This window comes from Barbus barbus, assembly GCF_936440315.1.
Source record: "Barbus barbus genome assembly, chromosome: 41".
Taxonomy (NCBI): Eukaryota; Metazoa; Chordata; class Actinopteri; order Cypriniformes; family Cyprinidae; genus Barbus; species Barbus barbus.
The window spans coordinates 17,972,748-17,988,160 of NC_136719.1; the positions used below are offsets into that span (position 1 = coordinate 17,972,748).

At 37.7% G+C, this 15,413-nt stretch overlaps 1 protein-coding gene across 1 annotated transcript in view; it reads right to left on the minus strand.

The window, feature by feature from the left end:
* The window catches only part of LOC306860526 (calmodulin-binding transcription activator 1-like), a gene marked incomplete at its 3' end in the record, with an annotated part of 416,062 nt that overhangs the window by 163,405 nt on the left and 237,244 nt on the right, over window positions 1–15,413 (minus strand). The window contains exon 5 of the mRNA XM_079402251.1: window positions 12,615–12,750. Within this exon, the coding sequence (XP_079258377.1) occupies window positions 12,615–12,750 (136 nt within the window). The remainder of the gene's footprint in view (window positions 1–12,614; window positions 12,751–15,413) is intronic.

The window sequence follows — 15,413 nt, forward strand, 5'->3', positions numbered from 1 at the left end:
TCAAATATTCAACAATTATATTAAACATAAAATAAATTTATAGAGTTATTCTGCTTAATATTACCTGAGAGTTTGATTAATATTAAAAATATAATTATACATTGAAGGGTCTCATGCATAAGCCTGACATTTGTATGGGCCGTGTTTGTCAAATATGCCTGTTTACATTTACTAAAACATAATCAACTGCACTAAGCCTACATTAACCACCACCAACACTGTAATAAAATTACAAATTTTAAGGCAACCAACTTCAGCAGATTTTTGAGTTCTCTCAACAAGTGAAGATGGGCGTTTTGGCAATTCTTTACATTGGCCGGCAGGAAATCAGCAGCCATGGTGCCTAAAGCTTATTTAGAATGAAAGAAGACCAACAGTACTGGTCTCACTCTATAGATAGAGTTTGATTTATATACTGTAGTGCTGTGGGTCTGATGAATTACAGTCCGTCTGCTATGCAACATGGCGAGACGTATACAACACGCACCCACACCGCACTACTGAGAAGAGAAAATTGTTTGAAACAATCTCAGAAGCTGAAACACTTTCAAAAGCCATTTAATATTATATTGGAGTGTTGATATTGCATTATGGGAAAGTGTTATGCTCTGTGTATTTGATAATGCTTCTGTTGATGATTCTGTGCTCAGCGTCATCGAGAAAAAGCTCTGTATTGCTGACTAATGCCCTTCAGTGCAGCGAGACATATAAAGCCCCCTGAGTGAACGTTCCATCTCCAACCAGCAGAAATTAATTGACTGAAAAAAATTTGCTGTTTAAGGTTGCAGCGGGTTACATGAGGCAGAGTAGCAATTGTTCACTGTTTGCCTGAGGCTATATTGCGTTTATTCTGTCTCTCTCTCTATGTCCGCTATGCGTGATATTCCTCCTTGATGCTGTTCTCCTTCTCTCTGCCACCCCTCCTCTCCTGACCACTTTTCAGAGGGATTTCTAATAGATCCATCTTTCTCCTACAGGGGATTCCTTAATCCCAAATCCTTGAAGAAAGAGAGTGAGAACTGTGTGCGTTCTCTCAAGTTGTGGGGGGATTCATACCAAGGACCCCATTGTTGAGGCAAACACATTCAGTGCTGTGCAGAAGGGCCCTTAAGTTTTTTCAGCTCACTCAGTGTGAGGATAATTCTTCTGTAGATTGAAAGACCTGTTTTCACATATTCATAGAAAACCTGAATATTCGAAAAAATGCTTGACAGCACTTTGATATGATGTGGCGTGATAATGATGATTGGCTGTTTTAAAGACAGAATTAAATCAAAATGTATTTATTTTTTATAATATATGGCCATGGTCAATGTGTATTAATTCATCAGAACATATTTTAATATACTGTAATTCATAAAATAATGTATCTTTAATCATTAATCCAATACATTTTTTAGACTCTGAAATACATTTTCTACTGATGTAACCAAGGCTCCATGGGTAATATTAACCGAATTTTTCAAAAGCTGCAATTTTTCTATTCAATCATATTCTAATGGATGAAATTCTGTTCTACATATTTTTCCTTGAATACTGTTCAGGTCTGAAACCACTTGTGAAAATGTTTGTATTTTGCATTTTTGTTTTAATGAAAACAAGAACGTTTGACCATCTGTATAAAGGAGTCACATGATCAGTCTCACAAATGTACTTACTTGATTACCAGAATCGTAAACGTGTCATTTATTTTACATCATAAGGTTTATTTGTTTTAAACTTTGGAAAATCCTGAAATCTTGTTTATCTCAGCAAATTTTCAGCATGGCTTTAGACTTCTGGACCCACTGAATTTTTAACTGAAGCAGTTAAATGCATTGCGAATGCCGTTTCATGTTGTCTCTAGTGCTGATTAAGGATTCATTTCTGTTTGTGTCTGAGCTTCAGCCTATAATTGTGTCAAGATCCCTTTCTGTGAAAAGAGATGGTGGAAGATGGCCAAAAACATATGCCTCTTAAAGGGGTCATAACATTTTTTATTTGTTTTATTTATTTTTAATTTAATTAATACATTTTTTCCAAAACTTGAATTTGATTTTCAAATCTTTATGACTAACTGTCCATACTGTCAGTTTGCAAATGCAGTCAATATCCAGTGGATCTATATTGGTTGCTATAGTAGTCAAATAAGTGTCAGTACTGTATAATGGCATGAGACTTTCTCAAAGTACAGTAGCTGTCAGTGTTGACAGAGAGGATGGAAAACTGGAAATTTTGCCACTGTTCATGTCTATCATGACATTTCGCTGCAGTGCTGAACTCATGAGGTGCTTGAAAGTACAATACTGTGTCCAAGTCGTTCACTCATGCACTTTTCACTACATAGTCAATGTCACAAACAGTACTTCGCTACAGAGGAGAGAGTGAGGAAAAAAATGTCATCATGGGTTTGTGAAATATCATCTCAATTTTGCATGCGAGGATGTCAAAACTGGCAACTTAAAAGGCACAGATCAGTCGTGAGCAAAAATTATGATTTTTTTTTCTTCTGGACTTTAAAACATTGGTAACACTGCACAATAAGGTTCAATTTGTTAACATTAATTAAAGCACTTATTAATCTTACTTTTAATTTCTAAATATACTAATACACATTTAACATTTCAAGTAGTCAAAATTAACAATGAACAGTAGTATATTTATAAAATTAATGTTAACCTTAAAGGCTTCAAAAATATGTCACGCAGTACTGTTAGCTCATGATACCTAATGCAAATGAATAGATCCATACTGTAAAATATCAATATCGGCAATATCAATAGTTCTTATGTATTGTAAAATCTGTAAGAGACATTAGCATAGCCTCTAAACCACAAAGAAAAATAATTCAAACAAGTGAATTGATTAATAAAACAAGACCAAAATAACAGTTAAAAAACAGCCACATAATCTAATTGTGAGAACGAAAGAGTGAGAGAGACAGAGGGAAAGGCAGGACTAAATGGGAAGAGTGCTTAACAGTTTCCCCTGTTGCCCGGAGCAGAAGGCTTTAACCAGTTTTTTCTGTTAAACTCCTCTTAAGCAGTCCTTTCATGTTAAATATCAACTCCCTCCATATCAGCGGTAAAATAAGCAGCTCTGTGGACGTTATATTGCTTTATATAAACACTTTAGCATTCCCTTTGAACTCCTCTCGCTGCTCATTACGCCTCCTTTGAAGACGGGATGTTGGAACATTGCTACATTTTGATTTTACAGTTATTAAGCATATGCAGCAGCAAATTCCAGTTCGTACACCGCGTGTCAATAATACATGACTTAGTGGTCAGCTTGTAGAAGTAAACATCTTTTGATGCGCACTGTACACAGAGACCTTGAGCAGGCATGGGTGAACTATCGATTTGTGGAGAATTTCTGCAATCACAAACACGCAATAATAACATCACCCAGGGTTAACGTAAAACCCATGACGTCATGAAGAGACTCCAGCACCACCTGCCTCCGTTTTAACCAATCCAACCGCAGACACTCACAGAAGTCAGATCGGGGCACTGAAGTTTAACACTGATCTGAGAGCGAATAAATGAACATAGCCATGACAAACAGAGGTTGACAGCCGGTTCTATGAACATCCTTCTGAAGAGAAGCCTCCTGGGAACTCCCTCCTTGGATCTGACAACACGATACATCTCTCACCTTTTCTCTCAGCGCAATTATGCTGTGGCTTACTTTTACATTACACATATCACTCTGAAACTGGAGCATCTGTCGACTACAAAGTGAAGCTAATTCTCTCTCTCTCTTTTCTTAGACGAAGAGGTGGAAAGCGAGTCCGTAACAGTGTCCGAGCCCTTACGTAGGTAATTAAAAAGAATTTCAGATGACCTAAGAGAGAGAAAAAAGTATTTTTTATGAAAGCGCTCGCTAGTCAGTTTAAAGCTGCATGCTTAGTGTCGTCGCTTTGAACTCGCTCGGCTCTGATTTGTGTGCTGAATGCTGAAATTCCATAATCAGCCGAGCTGACAAATGAGCTGTGAGCTGCACGCTCCCAGAGAAGAGACTGGAGCGCTGCGCTCAGAATCATACATCAAAACAAAGACATCTCTCCTTCATTACGCTCTCTCTACACAAGCGCACAGGTATTAGCGCTGAAGGTGTTATGGCCCATAAAAATAATCAGTGATCTCCGTCTGCTTTTACAGTGGAGTGAAGGCAAGGGATGTAAGGTCACAGCAGAGTTAATAATTAGAGGCAGAACAAGAGAAAGTGATGTTGATGGTGGAGAGTGATGTGTTCCTCAGCCTGTAGCCTTGTCTCTGGCTTTACCTTGAAGTAATGTCTCTTTCTGTTCCAATGGCTTTGAAAAGCAAACCTTGAATGTCTTTTGTACAGCTCCACTGATCAGGTAGATAATAATAGTGAGAAGGCCGGACGGCCCCCAAATTGCATTTTAAAAAGCTTGTGCAATCAGTGGCATTCATACGACCACTCAATTTTACAAGTCATCTAACTAAAAGCCTTTATGTTCGTCATTAAAAATGTATTTATGTTGGCAACACTTCACTTGAAGCTTGTGTATGTAATGTATTATAAATTATAATTCATTAAGAATAAGATAAAAATACATTATAATACTTACCTATTCATAGTTACACTGGAGAGACCCAATGTAATGTGCTATGTTTTAATGCATTACCCTCTTTAAAGGTATAACCATGAATATGTAAGCACTATAATGCATTATAAGTTGTTTAAAAGTGAAGTGTGTAATTTCATTAGGATCAGGAATTAAACAAAAATAATGACTTTTTGTGCACCATTCACAAGAGTTCACCAAGTGAGAATGGCTTTTAATAGGAAAATATATATATATAGGAGGTAGAATTCAAATTTATTCAAATTGCTGACATTTCCCTATATGTCTTTATAGAGAAGGCCCAAAAATCCAGCTGTCATTTTGAGAGGGTTGTTTTGTAGCAGTTCTGATAACTAATTACACCGGGTTCAAAAGACATGATTGGGTGACTTTCTACACTGACTAGAACATACAGTCAGCCTTTCAATTAGTTATAGGAAGTCTGGCTCTTGCCAGATTTATAAAAACAGATCAAAGGCATAGGATGGATGGAGGGACAAACCACTTTGTGAATTAGTTGTACAGCACTCTCGTGAAATGTGTTATTGGAAGATTAGTATTGATCTTCATTCCACAGTCATAGTGGCACAGTGATGCTTCATTCTAAGCCAGAAACAATCGAAAATTTTAGATTTTGCACTTCCTTTTCTGCTGCCCTTGCTTTTTGCACATTCTTCTTATTGACAACATTTGATGAGACAGGAAGTCATCATGGGAAAACAGTCTTTCTGCACCTTTGGAGCTAAAACTTCAACAAATCTCTCGCTCTCGCAGGAGTTTGGAGCTGCAGAACCATGGCAACGGCACACTCAAAAACATCATAACCGGATTCAGCGTCTGCCTTTCACACACATGATATACAGAGATTGCAGGAGTGAGCAGCCTCAGAAAGAAATATAGCAGACACCCCAAGAACAAACGGAGAGGGAAGGATGGGTTTATAGAGAGGGCAAATAAAAAAAGGAGACTAGGCAAATTGATTAGTTGTCTATGTATCCCAGACAGTTGAGGAGAACCAGGCAACCTCAAACTTTCCCTTTGTACTTCCATCAGTTTCTATATATCTGCTAATTTCACACAAGAGCTGGAAGCAGCGGTTTGTTGAGAGAGAGTCTGTTATGTCACTTCCTCCTCCTTGTCTTGCATCTGGCTTGGCAAGCTGCTGCTATCGGCGACCGCATCTGCACGTGGACACACCCTGCTCGAAACAGCATGTGGTGTATCGCAAAATAATAGCCATTTTCTAAACAATTACAGACGAAACGTCTCCCTGGAGAAAGGAGATGCTGATAATTGGAACCGAGAGCGGCCTCCGTTAACACAAATAAACACGGCTGCGTATCGCTGATCCTGCAAAGTAGCTGTTGGTTTCAATCTGGACGCAGAGCGGTGATAGCGTTGACATACTGTAACCTTCCCTGCCGCTGTCCGCCGCAAAGCTGCCCACTTGATTACGGCATTACAAACGGCGGTTTTGACATTTGTCCTCATTATTATCAATGGAGAGAGGTGATTGAGCTACAGGCACGCTCCATTAGCCTTGCTCATCGCGTACTCACATGGCTGATATCACGCATTAGATGGCGTCAACATGAAATAATGTGTTGGGACCGAGGGGGTCTGGATGGTGCACTGAGGTAGTGGCGCTTTCTCGGCCGGTGGAGGTTAAGAGAGCGGGAGCTGCATCTAAATAAGAAAGCTTATTTCTATCTGTATAATTACCACTGGGTAATGAAAAACTCGCCCACCCTGCCACCTTCACTTAAGAGAAATCAATATGTGTTTGGGAGTTTATTAGAATGCCGGAATGTGTATCAACGGCGCAAGTCGAATTAACAGCTAATCAAGAGAGGCGAGGCTCTTGAGTCCTCCGCTCTTAGTGGCACAGATGCTGCTAGGGATAATTTCACGAGATTCAAAAAAGTTTTTTAAACAAATATTTGTGGTATGACCAGGAATTGCTACAGGTAATGATGGGGCGTTTACTGGCTAAAACATTCCTACACAATGTTACTCTTGTCAAAATTAACGGTCATTAACAAAGGATTTTTTATAATTTCATACACTCGTAGTTCTGCACAGAACCTTTCAGTGAACAATTCTTAAAAGAACCATAAAAAAAATAAAATTAAAATTAATTACAAAATTCTTTTAACATTCTAAAAATCCAATTTCAACTATAAACAGCGCAAGGGTATAAGGGTGCAGGTTTTTCGGTCTGGTTCTCATGAGAACACCTGGAGATTTGGTTTGGTAAATTATTAATAATAGTGATAATAGTATAATTGCGTTTATTTATTTAGTAGTTTAATAAAATAAAAAACAAAATCAGTGTGATATTACTATTATATTTTTAAATAAAAATTAAATTATTTATTATTAAATAAAGTGTTAAATAAAAATACAATTATTTTATAGTACACTTAAAATATAGTGCTGATATAAACTTTTTTGTATGAATTTTCATAATTTCAAACCTAAAATTTTATTTTGCTGGGTTCCTGGAAAGTAAGTATGCGCTGCCTGTTTTAGCGCTGCTGAGTGAAGTGCGTCAATCTAAAATGGTGATTTTTTTCTTTTTTTAACCGTTTTTATTTTGGTCGTTTATGCGCACCTGTGTAAAGTTCCTTGAATGGTAAAGGTTTGTCTTGGAACCATAGATTCCTATAAAGAAAAATTCATTTCAAGCTTGTAATATGCATAACAATCATTAAAGCTATGACAAAAACTTAGTAAAACACCAAATCAAAACCTTCAAAAATTAATACTAAACTACCTGTTTTAGTGCTTTGTCCTGAGAAATTACTTAACTGAACCAAGTAGTACATTCATTCAATTACCCTCAGAATTCTTCATTACAAAGCCCTGTTGGGAGGGACTAGCTGAATGTTTTTTAAAACATAAAAATGTGTCTTGAATGTTTAAAACACAAGGGCAGTTACAGAAGTGCATTTAAGAGTAAATTCAAGTCCAACACTCTTTGTTGTAAATAAAACGTTTGCGTGGCTAATCAATATAAATCAATAATGCAACTAATCAATGTGTGACTAGAATTAAAATACTCTGCAATAGTAAACTGCTGCTCCTGCCCTAACTTTTCTATGTAGTGGATATAATTTAAGTTAATTAACAACTAATTTATTTAGGGCTAAGCTACAATATGCTTATACTGACACTGAATTCTTTAACAGATATTGTATTCCTCTCATCAGGCCCTTAGTGATGAAAGTAAAGTCATATCTAGGACTTTTTAAGGGCAAACAAGGCCATAGAACATTAGAAAAGAACCGATTTTGCACTGGACAGAAACTGAAAGCTTAGTCCATAATTCATGGAGGTCCAGCTTTAAAGCCCTTGCTTCTACTTTGTACGTGCCCTGAAGAAAGCTTACAGATCCTGCACAGCATCAATGGTTATTAATATCATATAGTATTTTAAGAAGATCAACACGGGAAGTGTAAATTCAGAGCGTTTTTCAAATAGTTAATCAAAATTACTGTGGTTTACCTTGATAATTTTGAATTGCTTAAAAATACAAATAAGTACAGTATAAGGTCCAGAAGAGGAGAACTGGCTGAACAGAGAAAGAAAAAGAAAGCGAGAGAGAGAGCAGATTAAGAATTATATATAAACACTAGTAAGCATCCTTCCTCAACCACCTCTATGTTAATTGTTAATGTACTTTGTTAATAAAGAATTAGACCAGAGTTGATAGGGTCTCAACTCTAAAACATTAAAAAAAATATGTTCTTGTGCTTGAAAAATGTATAATAAATGACTGTCAAGCTAGGATACGCCCTTACAAAATGTCTGAGGTTTTAGCTTAAGCCCAGATGTCAAACCCTAAAAATAAATAATAAAATAAAATAAAACTAAATAAATAAAAAATACAATAAAATATAATCCTAGGGAGTTTTCCTTATCACTGGGGTTGACACTATTTTCTTTTCCTCTCTATTTATCAATTTTCTGCAAAGCTGCTTTGGAACAATGCAATGTAAAAGGCACCACACAAATACGAAATTGAACTCTGATGATCCCTCAAGTCAGCCAGAATTTACAGCACAGAAACAAAGAGTTGAGATCAGCTACCTGTATATGTCACACTTAACTTTTCCACTTTTCCTGCAACATTATTCATCAGATTCGCCCCTTGAATTGATGGTGCTAAAAAGCCATGTAATAGAAAGACAAAACAGCTATCCTTGAAAGCGGTTAGGTAGCCAGGAATTATTAGGAATATAGATGAGTCTGCTGTGCACTGGGATCACGGGTGGTTGACTTCCTGATTAGGCCTTTGCAGCTGAGGGTCAGAGGAGGAAGACGTCAGCTACAACCAGGAAAGAAACTAGATAGCCAGTAATGGACATGCCTTTTTCAGGTGGCCCTGTTGCATTGTGGGAACGAGTAAAAAGAAGAAGGGGGGATGCTCATCTATCTCACCGTCTACACTCTCACCTGAAGTGATGGGGAGACGTCAGGAAGCCAGGCTGCTATTTCACGCCCTGTTAAGTACTAATGCTGTAACACACGTCTTGCTCCAATTTTAGGGAACAAGGAGTTTTACTGTGGACTCAAGGTTCATCTGTTCCATAGAGAGAGAGAGGTAGAGCGAAGGAGGCTGGGTAGCCACCACAGTTGCCACTTAAAGGAATAGTCAAGTAGCCCAGAGTTTTACCAGCCCTTTTTCCAAACACATACAGACCACACAATATGACACCTCTCGTTCACGCACCCCTCCTAGAGAAAAAGCCCTCAGTGAAATGGCTCTGAAGGCGAAGGTCACGTCATTTATTTGCGTTTGCAGTAAACAGGTCTGAGGCAGACTGATAGGGCAAGGTTATTATCCTGAAGAGCACAGCTCTGATTGATCGCTCCGTGCTGAGTCTGAGGTGCGCTGGGAGGACGTACTGAGTGGCCGCTCCCATATTATACTTCTGCTCATAGCGGGAGGAGAGAAACACAGGACCGTCGGAGTCCACTCGCTGCTGAAGCCATCTGATCAGAGGCCTCATTATGCTTCACCTATGGAGAGGCAGTCATTTGACTGTTGTCTCTTCATAGACACAGAGGGGGATTTCTTAAAGTAATAGTTTACTCAAAAATAGGGCTGAAACTAAAAATCATTTTGATGATTAATTAATATATTGATTATTTCTTCAATTATTCAAATAAAAATGCCCATTGTTTATATTTTAATGAAAAATACAAACATTATTTTACCTGCTACCCATTGTTCTTCAAATAAGGAGCAAATTGAAGGCTATGGAAATAAATACAGTATCTAATTATGTGATTAAATATACAGTAAAAACAGCAATATTGTCAAATACCGCTTTTCTATTTTAGGATATTTTAAAATGTAATTTATTTCTGTGATGGAAAAGATGAATTTTCAGCAGCCATTACTCCAGTATTCACTCTCACATGATCAGAAATCATTCTAACATGCTGATTATTAATTTGGAAACCAGTTGTGCTGCTATTCTTTTAAGGATGAATAGAAAATGAAAAAGAAAAAGAATTTATTTGAAACAATTTTAATCAATTTAATTTTTGCTTATTGAAAGCATGCATTTTTTATTTTTTTTTAATTGTACGGGCCCCAAACTTCTGAATGGTAGTCTATAGCTATGTTTCCATCCAAAGATTCGAATTTAACTTATGCACAAAACTGGGATATCGCATAAAACATATGCGAATAAAGCACCGTTTCAAAAGAACAAAATCTGCACTTCCTGGTAAACTGTGGCACTAAATATCACTAAGAATATAGGAGAAGCCACTGAATATAATAATTTTCATATATGATATGAATTATTTGCGCCTCAGAGAGAGCAGACATAACACAATAAATGCTATGCTATATATTATGTGCAATTTTTTTAAATGCAAACAGTAAAATATAAAAAATGACATGTCTAAAATGAAAAAAAAGTCAAATTGATACAATTTTCAATAATCAGAATTATTATTATAGCTTATTTCACCATTTGCCATTTCAAACCATTAGACTTTAGTTCTTGTGTGAAATGTTCCTGTATCTTCTATCAGAATGTCAAGCTGGGTTTATCCAGAGAAAGCCGTGGTTACATTTTACTGTAGGAAAAAGAACAACTTGGACCTTCCTCTAAACATCTCCTTCTGTCTTATCCCTTTAAGCCTGCTGTGAGCTAGGAAGTGTTCTCACTGTGCACTCTTTTTTCTCTGCTTGCCAGACAAGAAATTTTCTGCTGAGTCCACCTTAGTACCCAAAGCCTTCTTGCCACCCTTCTGAAATTAGCCCACTGTAAGCCACAGCCATTTACACAGGAAAAAAACATATGGAGGCATGTTATAGGCTAAGCCTGCCAGATGACAGCAGGCGGTGCTGGCTGAGAGATATAAAGAAAGGAGACAGGGAGAAAGGAAGAGAGAGAGTGGGGTTTATTTGAGTGTTTCTCCAGCTCACTGAGTGAGTTCAACTCTGAGTTACCTCAGCTCAAACGAGATCTTTTAGTAGAATTCAGTATGTGTGTGGGTCAGAGGACACCTCAGAGATGACAGGGGCCTATAAAGATCTTTGCAGCATTTCTCACATATATTTGAACTTTACAAGACTCTACTGGCTGATGCGTTGAGAAACTTTTACCACTGTAAATGCCCTTTAAGGAACAGTTCACCCAAAAATGAAGATTCTGTCATCATTTATTGACTGACATTTATTCTTTTGTTGAACACAAAAAGAGATGATCTGCAAAATCATCCAAGCCACAAACATCAGCCAGGGGCTGTCCAAAAAAGTACCACAAAAGCACAGCAAAAGCAGCAAATTTGACTTATTGTGCTATATTTCAAGTCGTCCATAGTCATTAAATAGCTTTGTGTGAAGAATATACCAATATTTAACACACTGAATTAAACATTTTGAAGTAGAAAGACTGAAATAGTATTTTCTTGTAAAACACACTTTAATAATCTTTGTTTTATATACAACTTTAAAAAACAACTTCAATTTTGGTCTTTTACTATTAGTTCAAATGACATGAAATATAGAGCATAAGTTGTATAGACTTTTATGATGACTTTCTGCCATTTGTGCAGTTTAAAAATCTGTTCCCAATATTGTATGGAAAACAGAAGTGCAAACATTCTGTTAAGCATCTTGTTTGATGCTAAATCATAATGGTTTGAACAGCACAAGTAAAAGTAATTTTTGGGAACTATACCTTTAAGAGATAAAGCTAGTGAATTGAATGGATAATCGGTAGAAACTCCAAACTTCCTCTGAAACATCTGCTGTGAGGAAACACACTGCCAAAAAATGATTGGCAGAGATTCGGTTCTTAAGTGAGGTCTGTTCACTGTCTAATGAGAGCTCCATGAAGAGAGCAAGCAGAGAATAATGCACGCCTTGGCAAGTGTATCAAATATTCTGTGTGTGCGTTTTGTCAATTATATGACTGTATAATATGAGTTTGGGCTTGCATATGCAAAACAACATCACATGACCTCAGCACGCTCAACTATCCAGAGGACACCATACAAAATGATAGATATTCAGTTCAAACACCAACAAACAAAAGAGTAAAACTCTGGATCCAGCACCCACGCTGTTTGGTGAGCATGTATATGTGTGTATGAGTGGAGATAAATCAAAGCGCGCTCTCACACACACACAGCGGGGCCGTGCCAGGGTGCGGAAAAGCAGAAAAGGGCCCTGCAGTCTACCTGTGATGGCAGTGGTTCCCAGCATGGGGGAAGATTAATGCCGGCACTCTGGAGCAGAGCAAACATCCCGAGCTTAATAAGGTACAAACAATTGCTTCCATTTTGTTTGCTATCATGGGAAAACTAAACTCGGGCTGCTGAGGTGTATTTTTTCATTCTCAAATGCGGACTAGAAAAAGTTGGAGTCAACTTGGGGACTTGCCGAGCGTGTGCATCAACTACTAAACCACAGGCTTCTTTTCTTAAGTGTGCCCATTATTTGCACCCCAACGATCTCAAAGCGAGTTGATGAGTTTGTGTGAGCTACGGCGCGGACAAACGGCCTCACCTCTACTCCTTGTACTTTGAGCTTCATGTGATCCTCCCGCGTGGTCTTCCCATCTTTCCTTTTTTTCCAGCAGTAGCCGTCCTTTCTGTACTTCACCTTCTTCCTATTGTAGAGGATCATCGACCCATTCTGTGGCCTAGATTCAGAAGTGAGGGAAAAGGAAAGAGAAGGAGTGGATGGAAGGAAGAAAGAAAGAAAGAAGATGGGGTTGGGTGGGGAGGGAGAGGAAGAGAAATTTAAGTGCTGTGGGACTCATTCAGCAGAAGTACAAAGAAGGCTGACTCAAGGCAGAGAGAGAGAGAAGCAGCGGTGCACCAGTGTATACGGGTCACACACTTGTATATGGGTGTTCATGGCCATGCAGAGTTATAAAAGAAGGCTTGAAGTTGCCATGAAATGGAATTTGAAACCCATATTGCCTCTGTAATGTGACTTGCAGTTCTGCTTCATGAATTTACATATCCCTTGCAGAATCTGCAATATGTTTAGCATTTTTTAAACAAGACAAATCATATATATGCTTTTCAGGACATACTTAAGGCGTGACTTCTACACTATCCTTCGAAAGTTTGGAGCCACTAATGATTTTATTTTTTTTAAATACATTTTTTTTTTAATTGATCAAAAGCGAGTTCTCCTAAAGTGACATTATAGACTTTTATAATGTTGCCAAAAAATTATATTTTAAACAAATGTTCTTCTGAACATTCATTTCATTTCATAAACCTTCATTTATCAAAGAATTCTAAAATATTGAACTGTTTTCAGCATTTATAATAATAAAAAATGTGTCTTGAGAACCAATTCAGCATATTAGAAAAATTTCTGAAGGATCTTGTGAAACTGAAGACTGGAGTAAACTGCTGAAAATTCAGATTTTCCATCACAGGAATAAATTACTTTTTACAATATAAAATAGTAAACAGTCATTTTAAATTGCAATAATAATTTACAATATTACTTTTTTTTTAAACAGAATTTTGATTAACTAAATGCAACACTGATGACCAAAAATGACTTCTTACTGACCCCAAACTTTTGGATGGTAGTTTTATATGATAATTATATTTTCAGAAGTGTAATAATTTAAATGACCTTTCTTTATTATTTTTTTGCATTAAAAAAAAGAGAATACTCAACATCTTACCGTTTCTACAATTGAGCTTTTTTTAAGAGTGTTGTATTTCCATGTAAAAAGGGATATTTATCCCAATTTATTGGGTCATTAAAAATGGGCTGAAGGTCAAGTGCACCCTAGAGCATCTTTATGTATTTAAGTGCACCTTTATATTGCGATTTTCTAGCAATTTCACAATTTTGAATGCATTAAAGATTTTACTACTTTCTTATGTTCCTGGTCTTACTGTGCATGATTATAAAATGCATGTATAACCTGGTTAATATTGATTAATAGTCTGCAAAGCCTTACTGCATTAAGATGAAAGTAAAAAAAAGTTTCTGTATATATATATAAACATCTAGCAATGAATAATTCGTTGAGACCAGAAAAAAAGTGTATTAAGAAAATGCTGTTACCAGTAGCCAAATAGCTATTTAGCATCTTTTATTCCTCAGTTGTACGGTATGTAGCCTTTCTAAAACGTGTTCAAATAGGGTCAATTTTCTATTCATGTCAACTTTAAATATACTAAAACTCGGCTTTGTTTGTCAAGGGAGAGAGAGAAATCAATATATTTCATATAGACCTACGACTAGCAGCGCCTCGCTGATGAAAATGAGCGGTGGAGCACGTCCTGTGGGGAAAACATGCACGAGAACATCCTCAACTTTCCATTCATAATTCATTCTCACTTTACCATCCCACTGCCCTCTGGTTGATAATGATACCGTGTACACATCTGAAGAGCTCCCAGCTCGCTTCTCTTTATGACAGTACACATGTTTCCCAACAACTAATAACTGCAGAGCGAGGAGGCATTGCAAGAACACACATTCGCACTCGGCTGTGTGTTCTCACACACACACACACATGTCTGCGAGGGCATGCACGCTTAGTGAAAAGCTACAGGCGCACACATTAAGGTGCATCTATGGCTGGCAGAGTCTGGCTGGGTCCCAGGAGGCTGCAGTTTTGTTGCGTGCGAGTTGGGAGTGTGGGAGTTCAGGCGCTTCAGCAAAGTCTCAGCCATGAAACCAGCTGCTGTTAGCGTCTGTTAGCCAGCCATCACTTTAGCCCAGCATGGCAGCAAACATATTATACTTCTATCTCACACACACACACACACACACACACACACACACTTATACTCCCCACGTACCCAAACAGCCCTGCCTCTCAGGAAACGGCAAGTCATTGTCTGCCTGCATTGTCTTGTTTATTTTATAATTTCTTTCTGGTGCCGATTTATTTATAATACTGCATACATCAGTTTGCAGCTCAGCTCATGGGGCGTCTTGTTTATCTTGCAATTGCTCATCAATCATTTCCGGGGACGAGTCTCAGGGGCTGATGGGGCCCCTCTCTCCCCGCACTGTGGCCCCTGACAGCACCTTTTAATTAGAGATGCCAGTCAAAATCTGTCATGCACAATCCTCTCTCATTCTCCCTCAACCGATTTGTCAAGTGCCATGGGTAGTTGCTACGTCTGTTTGCCCATCTAGCTTTCATTCCTGCTTTTTATAAAACCACAATTTGTCATGTGCTGACCTTAACACTAATTAATTCTGCTTCTAATCCCATCTCCTATCTCTCTCTCTTTGTTTCCCATTCTATCATGTCATCTTCATCCTGATGCTGCTTTCATTCAACTCGCTGGGCTCTTCTGTGTGAATGTCATT